Source organism: Mus caroli, unplaced genomic scaffold (assembly GCF_978045245.1).
Source record: "Mus caroli unplaced genomic scaffold, Mus_caroli_1 scaffold_2, whole genome shotgun sequence".
NCBI lineage: Eukaryota > Metazoa > Chordata > Mammalia > Rodentia > Muridae > Mus > Mus caroli.
In genome coordinates this window covers 22,337,558-22,355,526 of record NW_028227257.1, presented here as the reverse complement: position 1 = coordinate 22,355,526, position 17,969 = coordinate 22,337,558, and the positions used below count along the sequence as shown (strand labels likewise).

The following is a 17,969-nucleotide window of genomic DNA, read 5'->3' as shown; positions in this document are numbered from 1 at the left end:
TTTTGTCTATGTGTGAGTGTTAGGTTTTGTTGATTTTCATTTTGAAAAAAAAAATAAATAAAGTTGCCCAGACTGGTCTATAGCTCTTGGGCTCAGTGACCTTGCCTCAGCCTTCTTCGTCACTGGGATGGCAGGCACACAATAATGACTTGGTTTTTAATTTTTTTTTAATCAAGAGATTATGTAATAGAGACTATACATGACCTACAAATCCTAAAACATATATTGCCTACAACCCTAAAACATTCTTTTAGATAGAAAGCTTTAGGACCTCTAATTAAAAGGACCATTGATTTCTATTCTATATATCATTACATTAAAAAAAATTTTCGGGCTGGTGAGATGACTCAGTGGTTAAGATCATCGACTGCTCTTCCAAAGGTCCTGAGTTTAAATCCCAGCAACCACATGGTGGCTCACAACCATCTGTAGCGAAATCTGATGCTCTCTTCTGGAGTGTCTGAAGACAGCTACAGTGTACTTACATATAATAAATAAATAAATAAATAAATAAATAAATAAATAAATAAATAAATAAATGGGAAAAAATTTTCTTCACAAGTCTAGATTATGTTAGGTAAGTTTTAAAGGATAAAAGTAGGAATAGTTCACACTGTATTATACTGTACCATACTCCAGCTTCCTCCAGTTCAGAGCCAATGTAAAGATAGGTACACTCAGCCTTACAGATGAGTGCTAGGAACGAACTTTGAAAGACAGTGAAAATATCACCCTTTGGACAGGGTCAGTCATCCTCAGAGGGGAACACTCTGTGCTCACATGACAGGGCAGAGAAATGCTTACAGCAACAGCCACGTAGGCCATCTTCTCCTGGCTGGGCCCCTCGTGGCACTTCTGCAGCTTCCTCAGGAGCCTCCATAGGACCCAGGTCGTGTTAGACAGCTCTACCTCCAGGGATCTCCACAATTCAGCCAGATGCCTACAAATCCCAGAATAGCAAGCATCAAGAAAAGGGCTCATCCCGGGTCTCCCGTGACCACAACTTTCTTAGAGTCCGTTCGGAATCCAGCCTTTCTGTGAGAAAGGCTGCTCAGTTCTTCAGGTATCAGTGGACATAGCATCGGGCAGCGGAGTGGGAACTGCACTCTCCCTGCCTGGCACTGACCTACAGCCCGTCCTAAATGGGTCCTATGCAAGCTTACCAGCGTCTCTGCTTTCCCACTACATGGTGGGCTCCAGCCACCTTTCAACATTCACCTTGGCTGTACAAACCAAGCACTTTGACTACCCTAGAAGATCCTACCATTCTCTGAAGCCAGGGGCCTTTTCTCCAGCTCTCCCTTGACTATTATCTCCCTTCAAGAGAAGCCCCAGTGGCACCTCTGCTGACAGGCCTCCTGCTGCTTCTCCATGCTTCTCTCTAGAACTCCTTTAATGCTTAGATTTCCTCTTGTTACAGGATTCCTCAGTATTCCACACACTGGTCAGTGCTCTGTATGTGGCCCTCTGAAGGAAGGGGTCATGTCTGGATTCCTCAGAACCTTCACAGAAGGCATTCAAAGACACCCATCCAGTCTGTGGTCCTCATTTGTGAAAACACCAACTCCAAATAAACAAATACATAATAAGCCTCTGTGCAGACTTAGATTTTAAAGGAGCATGTAATTTCTCAAAAAAAATTTTACAAATTTAACATCACAGCAAGGTCAGGCTGAGAAAAATACTGGAACTTAGTCTCAGAAGGAAACTGTCTAGCAGCAACTTCAACGTAGGTCCTGAGAGTCAGAGAAACACTGTGAAGTAATGTGACCCAAGGTCTCATACGGTACTGGGTCGTATTGCTTTGTTACACCACCTCTATCTCTGTCTCTCTGTCTCTGTCTCTGACTCTCTCCTCCCCTCCTCTCCCCTCCCCTCTTCCCCTTTCCCCTCCCCTCCCCTCCTCTCCTCTCCCCACCATAACTAACACTTTGAAGAATCCAGTCCAGTGTCCTTTAGAATACTCTCCTTAGGTACCATTCTATATCTGGTACTCTGCTTTACAGATGTCTCATTAGCAACCACGTTTCACTGTACTTGGAGATGGGATGTAGAACCAGTGACACAGGAGCTGAGCAAGGTTCTGTTACCTGTCATACGGTACTGGATGGCATAAAAGGTGGCTGAGCACTATATCTGTGTACTTAGGTCTGGAGACAAACAGACTCACAGTACTTATGATCTGTTGCCGGACACAAGTCAGGGTGATTATCGACAGCCGAGCACAGATCACACCTACTATTTCTGGCACCTGAAAAGGAAAAAGTCATCACTAAGACCTTAATCCTGCAGGACATTATAGATTTTTTTCTTTTGGTAGCATCTTCTGAGAGGTGAGGGGATAGAAGACACACTATTTCTGAGTTTGTAAAGCTTAGAATGCTAAGGATTCAGTTCACTGATAAAGCACTTGCCCCGTGTGAATCGGGCTAGGGTCTCATCCTCAGCACTGGAGAAATGACAGTTAAAACTTTCCAATCATCTGCTGAGTGTGGTGGCAGTGTATGCCTTTGGTCCAGCAGTCAGGGGGCAGAGACAGGCAGATCTCTATGAATTCCAAGACAGCCTGAAGTACAAAGACAGTCAGGGCTATGTAGAGAGATGCTGTCTCAAAAGGTGGTGTATACGAATGTATGTATACAAAAGTATTTGAATGTGGTGGACCTGTAGTTCAGTTGCAGAATGCTTGCCTAGCATAAACAAGGACTTGGGTTTGATATTTAATTCTTAATGCTAGGGGCATGTGGGGGTGGAGGGTGGGATGGGGGATGGGGGACGAGGGGGTAGGAAAGGGAAAGAGGTGCTGGGTGTAGCAAGAAAGCTTGCTTGACATGCACAAAGTCCTGGGTTCATTCCAGCACCACAGAAAGAACAACAAAGGAAGAAATGAAAGATTTAGAAAGATATAAACAGAGGTGTCAGCAGTATCATGGAGAAATGGAGACAAGGGTTTTTCCTGATTTTTGGTCAATGATTATTTTATGTATGTATGTATGTATGTATGTATGTATGTATGTATGTACGTATGTATGTATTTAATGTATGAGTGATCTGCTCATATACATCTGTGGGTCAGAAGAGAGCATCAGATCCACTTATAGGTTGTAAGCCACCATGTGGTTACTGGGAATTGAACTCAGGACCTCTGGAAGAGTAGCCAGTGCTCTTAACCACTGAGCCATCTCTCCAGTTCCTACATAGTGATTTTTTTGAAAACAAAGCTAACAAAACTGTCATGTTATTGTGAAGAAGCCTTTACCCACCATTCTCTCAGCTCTTTCAGGAAGCAGAAGCCAGGACTTTGGTCTACTTCTCCCTCTGCTTGACTGTCATCCCGGCACAAAATGACTGTCATTACCATCGGGTGCCAGAAACTAGCCGAAAGATGATTTGTGGTTGCAATTCTAGCCAAAGAAACATGAAGGGGAACCTACTGGGGGCTTGAGGGAAAGATTTCCTGTCCTCAATAAAGCATCATCCTTCTGGGTTGTCTTCTCTGTCTGCTCATGAAGTCTCAGCTGTGCCTGCCTTATGACCTCATGAACAGGAAAGGTAAAAAGATGGGAACCAGCCAGGCAGTGGTGGCACACACCTTTAATCCCAGCACTTGGGAGGCAGAGGCAGGCGGATTTCTGAGTTTGAGGCCAACCTGGTCTATAGAGTGAGTTGTAGGACAGCCAGGGCTACACAGAGAAACCCTGTGTCTGTGGGAAAAAAAGAATGGGAATCATGGTCCTGGCTGTCACTGTCAGTCAGGGAGCCCAGCATAGAAAATGCTCTGTGTCCAGATTTCCTATACATATTTAAGGATGTGTATTTACTGTAATATTTAATACAGTTGAATCACTATAGGGAGAATATGTTTATTTATTATATTAGTTAATTAACATATTATATATTACTTATTATATTAATTAATCAAAGCTTCTCTCAGTTGACCTTTCTGGCCACTGAAGGCTCCAGACCCATCCAGGAGCCCTCTGACATTCTCTGACATTCTCTGACAGACATTCTCTGGTCCAGTGTTCCTGTTCTACCTTTGCTATTTTCTTTCTTCTTCTTCTTCTTCTTCTTCTTCTTCTTCTTCTTCTTCTTCTTCTTCTTCTTCTTCTTCTTCTTCTTCTTCTTCTTCTTCTTCTTCTTCTTCTTCCTCCTCCTCCTTCTTCCTCCTTCTTCCTCCTTCTTCCTCCTTCTTCCTCCTTCTTCCTCTTTCCTCCTCCTCCTCCTCCTCCTCCTCCTCCTTCTTCTTTTTGTTTGTTTTTTGGTTTTCGAGACAGGGTTTCTCTGTGTAGTCTTGGCTGTCCTGGAACTCACACTGTAGACCAGGCTGGCCTCAAACTCAGAAATTCGCCTGTCTCTGCCTCCCAAGTGCTGGGATTAAAGGTGTGCGCCACCATGCCCAGCTCTCTTTTGGTTTTTTAAGACAGGGTTTCATTGTGTAGCCTTGGCTGCCCTGGAACTCTCTTTGTAGACTAGGCTGGCCTCGAACTCAGAGATACCCTGCTTCACCTCTGAGGCTTAGATGTCCTTGCTATTTTCATAGCTTTTTTTTTTTAATGGGTTCTTATCATTTTAACATGGCCTTCCTTGTTGCTGGGATTGCTGCGGTGTTGGGCACTGAACCCCTTCACATCACTCTTAAGAAAATGATGGGGAGTGCAAAATGCCAGTGGCTACACAGTTAGCTCTTTCTGTATCTTTCTATGTTTAATTAAGATAGTCGATTCATTAAATGGTTTTTTGGGCAAAGTTTTGCTTAGTAGCCTGGCCCTGCCAGGAATCCACTACATAGCCCAAGGCAGCCTTACCCTTTGATCTTGTCTCAGTTTCCCAAGTGCAGGAATTTTAGGTGTACAACACCACACCCATGTCTGTCCTTTTTACTAAAAAGAATTATTATTGTTGTGTTTATGTAAGGGCAGCTGCTCACATGTCATGGCATGTATGTATGTATATATGTGTTGAAGGAAGATGAAATATTGTAACTTGTGAGTTGTTTAGGAGCCCACTGCCCCAGCCTGGGACTGAGAACAAAGCAGAACAGCCCCCAGGCATGCCAGGGCAGGGCTGTTGTTAAGGTATTCCTTAGAACATCTTGACTGTAAAGATGAAAAGGTATGCAAGGACCAGCAGGGCTATATTATCTAAGTCAACACCATCTGGCCAGAACCTCCCCTCTGTCTATTGCCCCTTGACTCCGGGTAAAGTCATACATCAACTGGTTGCTATGTGAACAAAGATAAGCCCCCAGCCCACAGGAACAAAGTCCTGATCTTTGTAATCTTTCTGTTAATGTTTGAATAAGCCAATAGTGCGTCGCTGTGCTGAATTCCACACCCCTAGGCCCCTTACCCCATAAAACCCCCCAGCTTTCAAGCCTCGTGGCCGACATCCGTTATCTCCTGTGTGGGATGCATGTCGGTCCGGAGTTCCGTAATTAAACGTCCTCATGTAATTACATCAAGAGATGGTCCTTCGTGATTTTTTGGGTGCACACCGAATCGGGAATTGGGTGGGGGGTTCCCCATTAGATCTAACAGTGTATGTATATATGGAGGTCAGAGGACAGTGCTGTCCTTTTTTTCTACCATGAGATCTGGGGATTGAACTCAGGTCATCAGGCTTGGGCGGCCTGATTTAGATGATTTATCATTTTAGATGATAAATTTAATGATTTATTTCCTTTGTCGTATTTAGGCAAGTTCTTTTGATGTTGGGAAAAGCTGCCATCACAAACCCAGAAAGTGGCTCTTGGCTTTTACCTTCTCAAACCGAGCCTCTGCACTCTTCACCAAGGTTGTCAGCAACTCTCCTGCTGTCTGCTGGATACAGGGATGCGGCAGATTTTTCAGGCTGTCCAATATCGTCATGATAAACTGGCCGAGCTCCCGAGAGTCAAGGAAAACTTCAAAGACCTGAAAGGATTTAGGAAAAATGAACTTTCAAGATGTATGTGTGGTATGGACTAGGAGTATAACTCAGTTTGCCTAGTGTTTGAAATTTCTCTAGGCTCCGCCCAACCTAAAAAAAAAAAAAAAGAAAGGAAAAGAAAAGAAGAGAAAGGAAAAGAAGAGAAGAGAAGAGAAGAAAAAGGAAGAGAAGAGAAGAGAAGAGAAGAAAAGAAAAGGAAGAGAAGAGAGAAGAGAAGAGAGAAGAGAAGAGAGAAGAGAAGAGAGAAGAGAAGAGAGAAGAGAAGAGAGAAGAGAAGAGAGAAGAGAAGAGAGAAGAGAAGAGAGAAGAGAAGAGAGAAGAGAAGAGAGAAGAGAAGAGAGAAGAGAAGAGAGAAGAGAAGAGAGAAGAGAAGAGAGAAGAGAAGAGAGAAGAGAAGAGAGAAGAGAAGAGAGAAGAGAAGAGAGAAGAGAAGAGAGAAGAGAAGAGAGAAGAGAAGAGAAGAGAAGAGAAGAGAAGAGAAGAGAAGAGAAGAGAAGAGAAGAGAAGAGAAGAGAAGAGAAGAGAAGAGAAGAGAGGAGAAGAGAGGAGAGAGGAGAGAGGAGAGAGGAGAGAGGAGAGAGGAGCGAGGAGCGAGGAGCGAGGAGCGAGGAGCGAGGAGAGAGGAGAGAGGAGAGAGGAGAGAGGAGAGAGGAGAGAGGAGAGAGGAGAGAGGAGAGAGGAGAGAGGAGAGAGGAGAGAGGAGAGAGGAGAGAGGAGAGAGGAGAGAGGAGAGAGGAGAGAGGAGAGAGGAGAGAGGAGAAGAGAAGAGAAGAGAAGAGAAGAGAAGAGAAGAGAAGAGAAGAGAAGAGAAGAGAAGAGAAGAGAAGAGCAAGTCTCTCCCCACCTGCACCCCTGCCAGAAGACATCGGTTGTGAAGAGCTACACTTCAGCATCCTTAGCACATTTTTTAAAAGAGTTCTCTTCATTGACTTCCTGTCTAGGCTGTTACTTTTTGGGAAATAAAGTAGGTTGGACTGTCACAAAAGCCTTCTATGACTCTTTTTCTTTCTTTTGGTTTGGTTTGGTTTGGTTTGGTTTGGTTTGGTTTGGTTTGGTTTGGTTTGGTTTGGTTGTTTGTTTGTTTGAGACAGGGTTTCTCTGTGCAGCCCTGGCTGTCCTGGAACTTACTCTGTAGACCAGGCTGGCTTCGAACTCAGAAATTCGCCTGCCTTCCAAAAGCTGGGATGAAAGTGTGCTCCACCACTGCCTGGCTCTTTTTTTTTTTTTTTTAAAGATTTGTTTATTTATTATATGTAAGTACACTGTAGCTGTCTTCAGACACTCCAGAAGAAGGTGTCAGATCTCATTACAGATGTTTGCTCTCTCCAGCTCTGCTCGCTCCGGCCCCATGACTCTTTCTTAACTGTGAGTCTACAGACATTGATCCCAATACAAAGGTAGCTTTCTTGTCCTTTAGAATAAGTGGGAACATGGACCACAGACATTCATTCACATGACCTCCAGTGTCAACATGGCCCACAGACCTTAACATGGTCTCTGACCACAGCTCAAACCATGAACATCAGAACAGCAATAGCCCTCTGTAGCAGCATGGATCATGGATACCATACAGCCCTTGGTAGCAACACAGGCTGTGGCCATCAACATGGACTCAGGGGCACAGGCCACAGATACCAGCATAGTTCCCAGTGGCAGTCTGGCCAATGGATGTCAAAACGGTTCAGAAGCAGTATAGACCACAGATGTCCGCAGGACCTCCACTGGGGCTCAGCATGATCTCCAACCATAACTAAGACTATAGACTAAGACTACAGACATCAATGTAGTCCTCAGCTAAAGCACAGATTATAGACATCAACATGGCTTCAAGCGGTGGCACAGACCATGGACATCCAACTGGCCTTCAGTGGTTCCACAGGCCACAGACAACAGCATGGCCCCTGTCTGCAGCAGAACCACCATGGACCCCCAACATGGCCTGCAGCAGCAGCATGGACCACTGCCATCTCCATGGGGTCAGGTGGCAGCACAGACGACAGACATCTGCATGACCTTCGGTGGTAGCACAGACCATGGGCATCAACTTGGCCCCTGGCTATAGAAGGGCCATGGGCCCAACATGGCCCTCATTGGTAGCATGGCCCACAGCTACATCATGGTCTCAGGTGGCAGTATAGGCCAAGCACATCAATGTGGTCTGCAGCAGCAACCTGAACCACAGACACTGTAGTACTCCAGACTGTAGACGTTGGCCTGGCCTCCTGTAGTATCATGGGTCTCGAACATCAGCATGGCCTCCATCAGTAGCCCAGACCATAGGCATCCACATGAACTACAGGCTACAACATGGCCTGGGGTAGCAGCATGGACCATGGGTACCAACATGGCCTCAAGGGACAGCATGGACCATGGAGGTCCTTCGAAGAGGTCCAATCCAAAAAATGGACCTTTCTTCCTCTTGGACATCCTGTCGTTGCTCAAAGCCAGGGCTCTCGGCTGGATGGTGTGTTCAGGGGCTGAGTCTTGCTGCACAGCACCCTGCTAACCCTACTCAGTTAACAACATGTTCCCCACAACCAGAGCCTTCTCTCAACCTGTCCCCACAGTCATATCTCTAGCTGTGTCTCTCTCCACCCCACACACTCCCTTGCTCCATCTCATCCATCTCTCCCACCTCTCCTTTGTATATTCATTCAGTGTCACTGGAAACTGCAATGTGTCACACAGTATATTTTTTCCCAAACAGTTATACATGAAAATATTTATTGCAACAAATATTCATTCATTCAAGTTGTCGGTCTGGTTTCCAGTTTCTGATACACCATAAATTCTGGACCATCACCAAGACTAGTTTTGGATATCCTGCTCTTGCCCAGAGTCAGGGTGATTCTATGATGAGGCTCCAGGCTGCTGCACACCTCCCGGCCCTCGATGTTTGCCACCCTGAGGGTCCACCGTCTCAACCTTTGTGCTTGTAGCCTGCACTGCTACCCTTTAGTCTCCCTCCCAGAAATATGGGTGACAGCCATGGTTTCATGATGGGACCAGCTGGCAGGCATAGGACCAGCCCTACTCAGTAATGACATCTGGCTCTGCAGGACCAATCCCTCCACACGCTCCACCAACTTGTAGATGGAGTAGATGTTGGGGTGGACCAACTCAATGAGCAGGATCTGGGGATTTGAGTTGGCCAGACCAGACCTTTTGGTGAGGGACATTGCTCTTCATTAAATAATGTGAAGTGGGAAGACCCGCTTTTAACCTAGACCCTTTGAAGTAGGAAGATCCACCGTTAATCTGGGCCACAAGTTCTGCTGGCAGCCTATTTGAAGAACATGGAAGAAGGAAGCTTTTGCTCTTTGTCTGGCTGCTCTTGCTCTCAATAGCAAGTCTATTCCTTCACTGGCATTAGAGCCTGCTTCTTCAGGATTCCAATGAATACTGAAGACCAGCTGAGACATTTGAATGACGACTAGATTCTTTCTTTTGGTATACAACCATTGTTAGACTAGCTGGACCAGTCAGTAAGCCACTGTAATAAATCTTCACACACACACACACACACGCGCACACACACATGCATATGTATATATGCATATATATGTATTCATTTTATATAAGTATATATATATTCATTCTATAAGTTCTGTCCCTGTAGAAAACACTAACACATCTATTAAAATGGAAAACTGGACACACCCAGAGGCCACATCTAAAGGCTATGCATGGCCTCTTACTGCTCTGACTTGTAGAGAGAAGCCTGGTTCTGAGACCCTCAGAGAAAGTCACACTTTATAGGAGTGCTGGAGGAAACACCCAGTGCTGGCTAGCTGACGGCTTTCTTGGCATAACTAAAATGCTTTGTAGGGAGACAACACATTGACATCATGTGTCATCCTGCTTCTTGGAGCATTTGGCAATGTATGAGGTCCTCAACATGACTGGATGATACACTCCACCAGGCACTTACTATGCAACAGGCAGTAAGCCAAGCATTTCCACACATTTCATTTATCCCCGCAACAATGAAGTCATCCCAGTATGTAGATTCCCTGAATAGATGAGGAAACTGATACCTAGACTGAATTCCTGCTACCTTTGATCCTATATGAGTAAGATTTATAAGCATCCTTTTATGTGTGTTTGTGATCATGTATGTATGCACACACGTATGTGTAGGTATGAATGCATGGGGGTGTCTGTTCACATGTAGACCAGAGGTCTATCTCAGTGCCTCTTTCCATTACTCTCCATCTGATTTTTTGAGATGGGGTCTCTTACTAAATCTGGTGCTCATTGGATTCTGCTAGACTAGTTGGCCAGCAAACCCTGGCTTCTCCTCTGTCTCCTCAGAGCAAGGACTACAGGAATTCGCTGCTGTACCCAGCTTTCTTGTTCCTGGGGATTGAGTGCATGTCTCCATGCTTGCACTGCCAGCACTTTATGGAGCCATCTCCCCAGCCTTATAGGTTCCTCTGTGTACCCTTATCCCTAACACATCTAGCAGGTGCACAAGTCTTTGTTGAGCAATGGGTTAAGTAGGCTACAGTTAAAAACACATAGCTTGTTGGCTCCACCATTGTCTCTTGAAGCTCCTCTACCCGGCAGGTTCACATGAGCAAGTGGCTGGTGTTCAGTCAGTTTACCAGACTGAAATGACTGGCCTCTTCAGCAAGCTGACATAAACTGCTAAACTAAGAAAACAGGGCAATCAAACCTAGGTGTACAAGCTTTTCATCTCAGCATGTGACAGGCAGACACAGGCAGATGGCTGTGAGTTCTAGGCTGGCATGGTCTGCACAGTGAGTTTCAGGGAAGAAGAAGAAGAAGAAGAAGAAGAAGAAGAAGAAGAAGAAGAAGAAGAAGAAGAAGAAGAAGAAGAAGAAGAAGAAGAAGAAGAGAGGAAGGAGGAAGAAGAAGAGGAGGAAGAGGAGGAGGAGGAAGAAGGGAAGGGGAGAGGGAGGAGGGAGAAGAGGAGGAAGGAAGAAGAGGAAGAGGAGGAGAGAAAAGGAAAGGAAAGGAAAGGAAAGGAAAAGGAAAAGGAAAAGGAAAAGGAAAAGGAAAAGGAAAAGGAAAAGGAAAAGGAAAAGGAAAAGGAAAGGAACCTGGCATGTAAAGTCATGCATATGACACCTTATTTGCAAATCCAGACTCCCTGAGCAATCTCTGGTTGGTTTATAAGAAACAAAGAGAACTTTCCAACGTGATTTTTACCATCTCACATTTTCACAAGCAAACAAGACTTCTGGCTTCTCTCCATCCTCCCTAGCCCTTCAAGCTGTGTGTCTGGATGTTTCAAGCTGCTCTAATTACCTGAACAATCTTGTAGGGACAGCAGTAGAACCGTTTGAGGCTATATTGCTCCAGTAGCAACCTGCATTTTTTCAAAGTTTCTTTCAAGTTCTTGCTATTGTTGTCTCTGTCCTGCGTGATATCTAGAAAGAGAATGCATGCTTGGCTTCCATTCTTTCTTACTCTTTCACATCTCTATGGTTTTCACTTGAACAAATTAATCTAATCTGAAGGTGGTCTCCGCCCTCTTCCTGATAAAGCAATGTATACAAACAGCCAAAGGGAGATGAAAAGGGTTTTTGTAAGAAGAGAGGTTTGGAGTGATTTGCTGAGTACAATATAGGAAGACTGTGACACTAGCCCACTGGAGGGGAGCTTGGAGGGTGTTGGATGAGGTTTAAATACTGCCAAAGCCTTCATTGATCACAGACCTTCCTGCACATCTAGACTCACTGACTTGAGTAACCTACTCCCATCATGCTGCATTGTTTCCTATAGTTTGTTTTTGCTGTTTTGATCCATTGAGAGAGGATCTCTCTATGTGGCCCTGGGTGTCCTGGAACTTACTATTGTAGACTAGGGTGGGCTTAAAGTCACAGAGATCTGCTTTCCTCTGCCTCCTGAATGCTGGAATCAGAGCTGTGTGCCACCATGCCTATCTTGTTTCCCATGTTTTAATGTAACTTCATATTGCTGGACAGGGCATTGTAAATATTTGTTGAATCAATATTTGAATTATTTGGTCTCAGGCTGCCCAAATATCCAGAAATAACCTTAAACTGGACTACAGGAGGATTTCTACCAGTTAGATAAAAGCTAGTATTCCTAGCAGGGCATAGTGGTATACACTTTTAATCCTAGCACTTGGGAGGCAGAGACAGGGGTATCTCTATGAGTTCCAGGTTAGCCTGTTCTACTTAGTAAGTTCTAGGACATCTAGAGCTACATAGTGAGACCATGTGTACTGGCTAGTTTTGTGTCAACTTGACACATGATGGAGTTATCACAGAAAAAGGAGCTTCAGTTGGGGAAGTGCCTCCATGAGATCCAGCTGTGGGGTATTTTCTCAATTAGTGATCAAGGTGGGAGGGCCCCTTGTGGGTGGGACCATCTCTGGGCTGGTAGTCTTGGATTCTATAAGAGAGCAGGCTGAGCAAGCCAGGAGAAGCATGCCAGTAAAGAACATCCCTCCGTGGCCTCTGCATCAGCTCCTGCTTCCTGACCTGTTTGAGTTCCAGTCCTGACTTCTTGGTGATGAACAGCAGTATGGAAGTGTAAGCTGAATAAACCCTTTCCTCCCCAATTTGCTTCTTGGTCATGATGTTTGTGCAGGAATTCTCCCTCTCTCTCCCTCTACCTCTCCCTCTCTCCCTCTCTCTCACCCCCTCTCCCCCTCTCACCCCCTCTCCCTTTCCCTCTCCCTCTCTCTCACTCAGAGGGCCCTCACTATGCCATTCCTCTGCCTGCTTTTCACCTATTCACCTGTTTGATTGCTGTTTATTCTTCCCCTCATCTTCAGAATGCCTTTTCTGAATCCCACAACTCATTTGAGCCTTACTCATGGATCTGCAATTTTCCTTCATATTACTGCTAATGGCTCTTGTTTGTTGACTCTGGATACCCACTAGACTGTGATATAAAGATTGGGGGCCTTCGTACTCTAGTTTCTATTTGTCTTACTTAAGGTTCTATTGCTATAATAAACACCATGACCAATACAACTTGGAGAGGAAAGGGATTATTTGGCTTACACTTTCATATCACTGTTCATCACTGAAGGAAGCCAGGACAGGAACTCACCCAGGGCAGGAACCAGAGCCAAGGCTGATGCAGAGGCCATGGAGGGGTGCTCCTTGGTGTCTTTCTCCTTGTGGCTTTTTCAGACCCCAGACCACCAGCCCAGAGATGGCCCTGTCCGCAATGGGCTGGGCCCAACTATATTAATCACTAATTAAGAAAATGCCCTATAGGCTTGTCTACAGCCCAATCTTATGGAGGCATTTTCTCAGTTGTGGTTCCTTCCTCTAAGATGACTTTAGCTTGTATCAAGTTAACATAAAACCAGCCAGCACACTGTTGAACCCCAAATCATCACTAAATAAATAGTTATGGGATGAAGTATGGAGGCCCAAATGATGGTAAGGACCTCCCCAACTTCTGACCAAACCAATTGTTCCAGTTTGTTTTTATGGCCACATGTCTGGTTACTTACAGCTGTGCAGATATAGGGCACTAGGGGTGGGGATGGGGTGGGCGTTGGGGTGGGGGTGGGGGTGGGAGTGTCCAAGCCAGTGTTAAGGTTCCAATGTTGAAGTCGGTGTCTTAGTGACTGTTGTGTTGCTATGAAGAGACACCATGACCAAGGCAACTCTTATAAAGGAAACACTTAATTGGGAGACTTGCTTACAGGTTCAGGGGATTAGTCCTTAGGCAGAGAGCATGGAGGCAAAGAGGCATGGTGCTGAAGAAGTAGCTAAGAACTGCATCTTGACCCATATGCTGAGACAGAAAGACTGGACCTGGTATGGGCTTGAAATCTCAAAACCCAGATTCAGTGACACACTTTCTCCTAAACCTTCTCAAATAGTGCCACTATCTGGGATTAAGCGTTCAAATTCATGAGCCTTTGGGAGCCATTCTTATTCAACCCACCACATTCAGCATTGCTCCTCTCTGCCCACAGACTACATACCTTTCTCTCTACAAATGGCTAAAGAACAGGGTTCTAGACCTTGGGAAGGAGGGCTGGAGACTATGCTGTGTTAGAGATTAGATCCCACCTTCATTCCACAGTGTCTTACATTTCAGTCTCAAAGTGATATGAAGCAGGTAGTGTGTCCCCTCTGCAGCCTCCTCAGCCACCTCTTTCTGTGGGTCCCCACACAGCAGCGCCATCACAGCCACGAGATTCCCGAGCCTCTGGAACTGCAGTGGAAGCTGAGTGAGAAGGAGAGTGCTGTCAGACACGGGAATACTTCGACTTTAGGTTGGAGTTGTTGAGGAGTAATCAAATCTCTGTCCCCAAATCAAGAAAAGTGAAAGGTCACAGGCAGCCCTTAGACCTCTGGAGGGCTGGCTACTGTTTCACAGATTTGATATAATCCTGACAGAGGGCAACCTAACTTATGAACACATTCTAAAGAGCGAGGTGGCTTTGGCAGTAAAGATATTCATTTCAGCAGTAGTATTGATTGATTGATTGGTTGGTTGGTTGATTGATTGAGAAAAGGTTTCTGTGTGTAGCCTTGAGAGTTCTGGAACTCATCCAGCACTGTTTTTTGTTTGTTTGTTTGGTTGGTTTTGGGTGTATTTGGGGGAGGGGGGTAGTTTCAAGACAGGGTTTCTCTGTATAGCCCTGGCTGTACTGTTTTTAAAGATCACATTTTGAAAATATTTGCTTAGTAATGGAAAAGCAAATTATGGTAGAGTCATCCTATGAATATAAATATTAGAAATCAAGTGTCTAGCCTGGAGGTGTGGCTCTGTAGTATAGCATACATGTATCCTTTCTCAGAACCCAACAGCATAAAAGAACAAAAGCCATGACAACCAACAGTAAAACAAGAAATTTATGATACACTAAAGCATCCCCTTCGGCTTTGTACGACCACAGAGACAATCCCAGAATACCTCATGCCAAAGTCATGGCTATATAACACAGTGTGCATTGTGTAATATGATCCCTGCTATTCAGAAGATTGGAGGCAATAGAGAGAGGTGCTTCTCCAGCTCTTCAGAAACTCGACACAGAATCAGCCTGTGATGGCCTGTTTCGGGGGAAACTTGGCAGCGCTCCACAAAGCTGGACCAGTGATAGTTTTTCTCCTCCCTCCTCCCTCCTCCCACTCCCTGGCTCTTTCTCCCTTTGTATGCCTCTGTGTTCAAGTACATGCACCCCCCCCCCAAAAAAAAAAAGCCAGGCGTGGTGGCACACGCCTTTAATCCCAGCACTTGGGAGGCAGAGGCAGGCAGATTTCTGAGTTTGAGGCCAGCCTGGTCTGCAGAGTGAGTTCCAGGACAGCCAGGGCTACACAGAGAAACCCTGCCTCAAAAAAACAAAAACAAAAAACAAACAGACAAAAAAGTACATGCACCCATGTGAGCACATATGGATGCCAGAACTCAGTATTAAGTGTTCTCTCCCCCTCCCCCTCTCCCCCTTCCCCTCCCCCTGCCTCCCTCATTTTGAGACAGGATCTCTTACTGAATCTGGGGCTCATGGTTTCAGCTGGACTAGTTGGCCCAAGAGCACCGGGGATCCTCCCGTCTGTGTTGCCAGTGGCGGGGATCACAGGCATGTGCCACCATACTTGGCTTTTCCATGGCTGCTGGAGATCCAACCTCAGGACCTCAGGCTTGAGCGGCAAGCATGTCATCCACTTCCCCAGCCCCAGCAGCCATTTCTTTAAAAACAAAATAAATTGTGGTTGAGAGACGACATCTCAGTGGTTGAGAATGCTGGCTGCTCTTCAAGAGAATCCAGAGTTGATTCCTAGCACCAACGTGGCTCAAGGCTAGACTCAATGCAAGGCCAATTCCAGGTGGTCTGATGCCCAGGCATACATGTGGTGCATAGACATAAATGGTGCTATAAAAATAAAAATATTAGCTGGGCATGGTGGCACACGCCTTTAATCCCAGCACTCGGGAGGCAGAGGCAGGCGGATTTCTGAGTTCGAGGCCAGCCTGGTCTACAAAGTGAGTGCCAGGACAGCCAGGGCTACACAGAGAAACCCTGTCTCGAAAAACAAAAACAAAACAAAAACAAACAAAAATAATTAAGCCAGATGTGGTGGTGCAGACCTTTAATCCCACCACGAGGGAAGCAAAGGCAGGTGGACCTCCGAGTTCAAGGCCAGCCTGGTCTACAGAGTGAGTTCTAGGACAGCCAGAGCCACATAGTGAGACCTTGTCAAAATAAACAACAAAGAAAGCGAAAAATGAAAATTAAAACTATTTTAATTTTAGTGTTTATATGTATGCACGCAACACGTGTAATTAGAGAGGGTGGGAGAAAGAGAGAGAGAGAGAATGATGTGCGTATGGACTCGTGTGCCATGTGTGGAGGTCAGAGGACAATTTTGTGGAGTTAGTTTTCTCCCAAGTCTATGTGAGTTGTGGGGTTGAATACAGGTTACCAAGCTTTCCATTTGTAAAGGGTTTTGGTTTTTTTTTTTTTTTTTTTTTCAAGACAGTGCCTCACTAAGTCACTGAGGATCCTTGTGAACTCCTGCCTTTACCTCCAAGTGCTGGCAAAGTCCCTTTTTCATGAAAAAAAAAAAAAAAGTGGAGATGTCTGAACTGAGCACTGGAGTTATTGGCTACACGGAGAACTGGGCTGAACTTTCCAAGCAGCTGAAGTAGCAAGAAGAGCTTTAGGAGGTTAGAATTTGCAAGAGCCCAGTGTGACTGTGCTTGAGCGGCAGGGCAGGTAGGAGTCAGAGCACACAAGATCCTGAATTCTATCACTGGGGGGGAGGGGGGAGGTGGCCTTGGGCAGCAACAATAAAGAGCAAGTCTGGGAGAAGACAGAAAGAAGAAAATGATAACCAGTTTGAGTGAGAGGAGGCCTTGGAAAAGGAGCTGCTGGGGCTGCAGAGATGGCTCGGGGGTTCAGAGTGCTTGCTGCAGTCGTGAGGACCAGCATCTAAATTCCAACACCCAAGAGGCAAGCCAGGTCCTCAGGGTCTGATACTCCACAGGCACACATGTGCACATATATGCTGATACAGACAAACCTACCACAAAGCTGGGTGTGGTGGCACACACCTTTAATCCCAGCACTCGGGAAGCAGAGGCAGGCAGATTTCTGAGTTCGAGGCCAGCCTGGTCTACAGAGTGAGTTCCAGGACAGCCAGGGTTATACAGAGAAACCCTGTCTTCAAACAAACAAACAAACAAACAAGCAAACAAAACTACCACAAATAAATAAGTCCTGAAAAGAAGGCTTCACTAGCTACATCTACAGAAGGATCCAAGAGGAACTGAGTTGGAAGCTCTCAGACACTGCTGTAGCAGAAAGTACTCAGGGCTAACTAGTATTGATGGTGCTTCTGTGTGAACTGCAACAAGCTAGCTTTTCCTTTCTTCTACCTAAAAAAAAGATTTTCTATTATAAGTATAGTTATATTAATATATTTTAGCCCCACAGACTTTATTAAGACATAAACACCACACCCCAGCATAGTGGTTCATGCCTTTAATCTCAACACCCAAGAGACAGAAGCAGGATAATTTGAGGCCAGCCTGGTCTACACAGTGAATCTCAGTCCAGCCAGGGTGAAAATAATGAGACCTGCCTCAAACAAACAAAACTGGAAAACTTACTAGAGACTAGATCCCATCTTTAACATTTTTTCTTACCTTTTTTTTCTTTAAGTTCCCTTGATTTTTTTTTTTCTAATTGAAAGTAGTTTTTTTTTTTTCATAGAATATATTCTGATTGTGGTTTTCCCTCCCCCAGTTCCTGCAGATTGTTCCCACTTAACTACATACCCAAATTCTCACCCTTTCTCTTTATCCTATTAGAAAACAAACAGGCAACTACAAACAAAAATACCAAATAAATGAGAATAGACAAAACAAACAAGCAAACAAAAAGAGCCCAAGGAAAATGTATAGATGCAGAGACACACACATTCACTCACAGAAATCCCATAATTAACATCAAATCAGAAAACATAATACATAGGCAAACTGATGTCAGAAAGGTTAGGCACCCAGGGCACATGTGAGCTGCTTGTCACTGAGCTGCCTTTATTGAATATACTTCAGCGTGAAAAAAC

The 17,969-nt window shown here is 45.1% G+C and overlaps 1 protein-coding gene across 5 annotated transcripts in view; it reads right to left on the bottom strand.

The window, feature by feature from the left end:
* The window catches only part of Mroh8 (maestro heat like repeat family member 8), a 73,826-nt gene that overhangs the window by 19,280 nt on the left and 36,577 nt on the right, over positions 1-17,969 (bottom strand). For all 5 annotated transcript variants that reach the window (XM_021156950.2, XM_021156951.2, XM_021156952.2 and 2 more), the window contains 5 exons: positions 13,986-14,121; positions 11,206-11,327; positions 5,763-5,915; positions 2,091-2,251; positions 805-940 (listed from right to left, as the gene is read on the bottom strand). In XM_021156950.2, the coding sequence (XP_021012609.1) occupies positions 805-940; positions 2,091-2,251; positions 5,763-5,915; positions 11,206-11,327; positions 13,986-14,121 (708 nt within the window). The remainder of the gene's footprint in view (positions 1-804; positions 941-2,090; positions 2,252-5,762; positions 5,916-11,205; positions 11,328-13,985; positions 14,122-17,969) is intronic.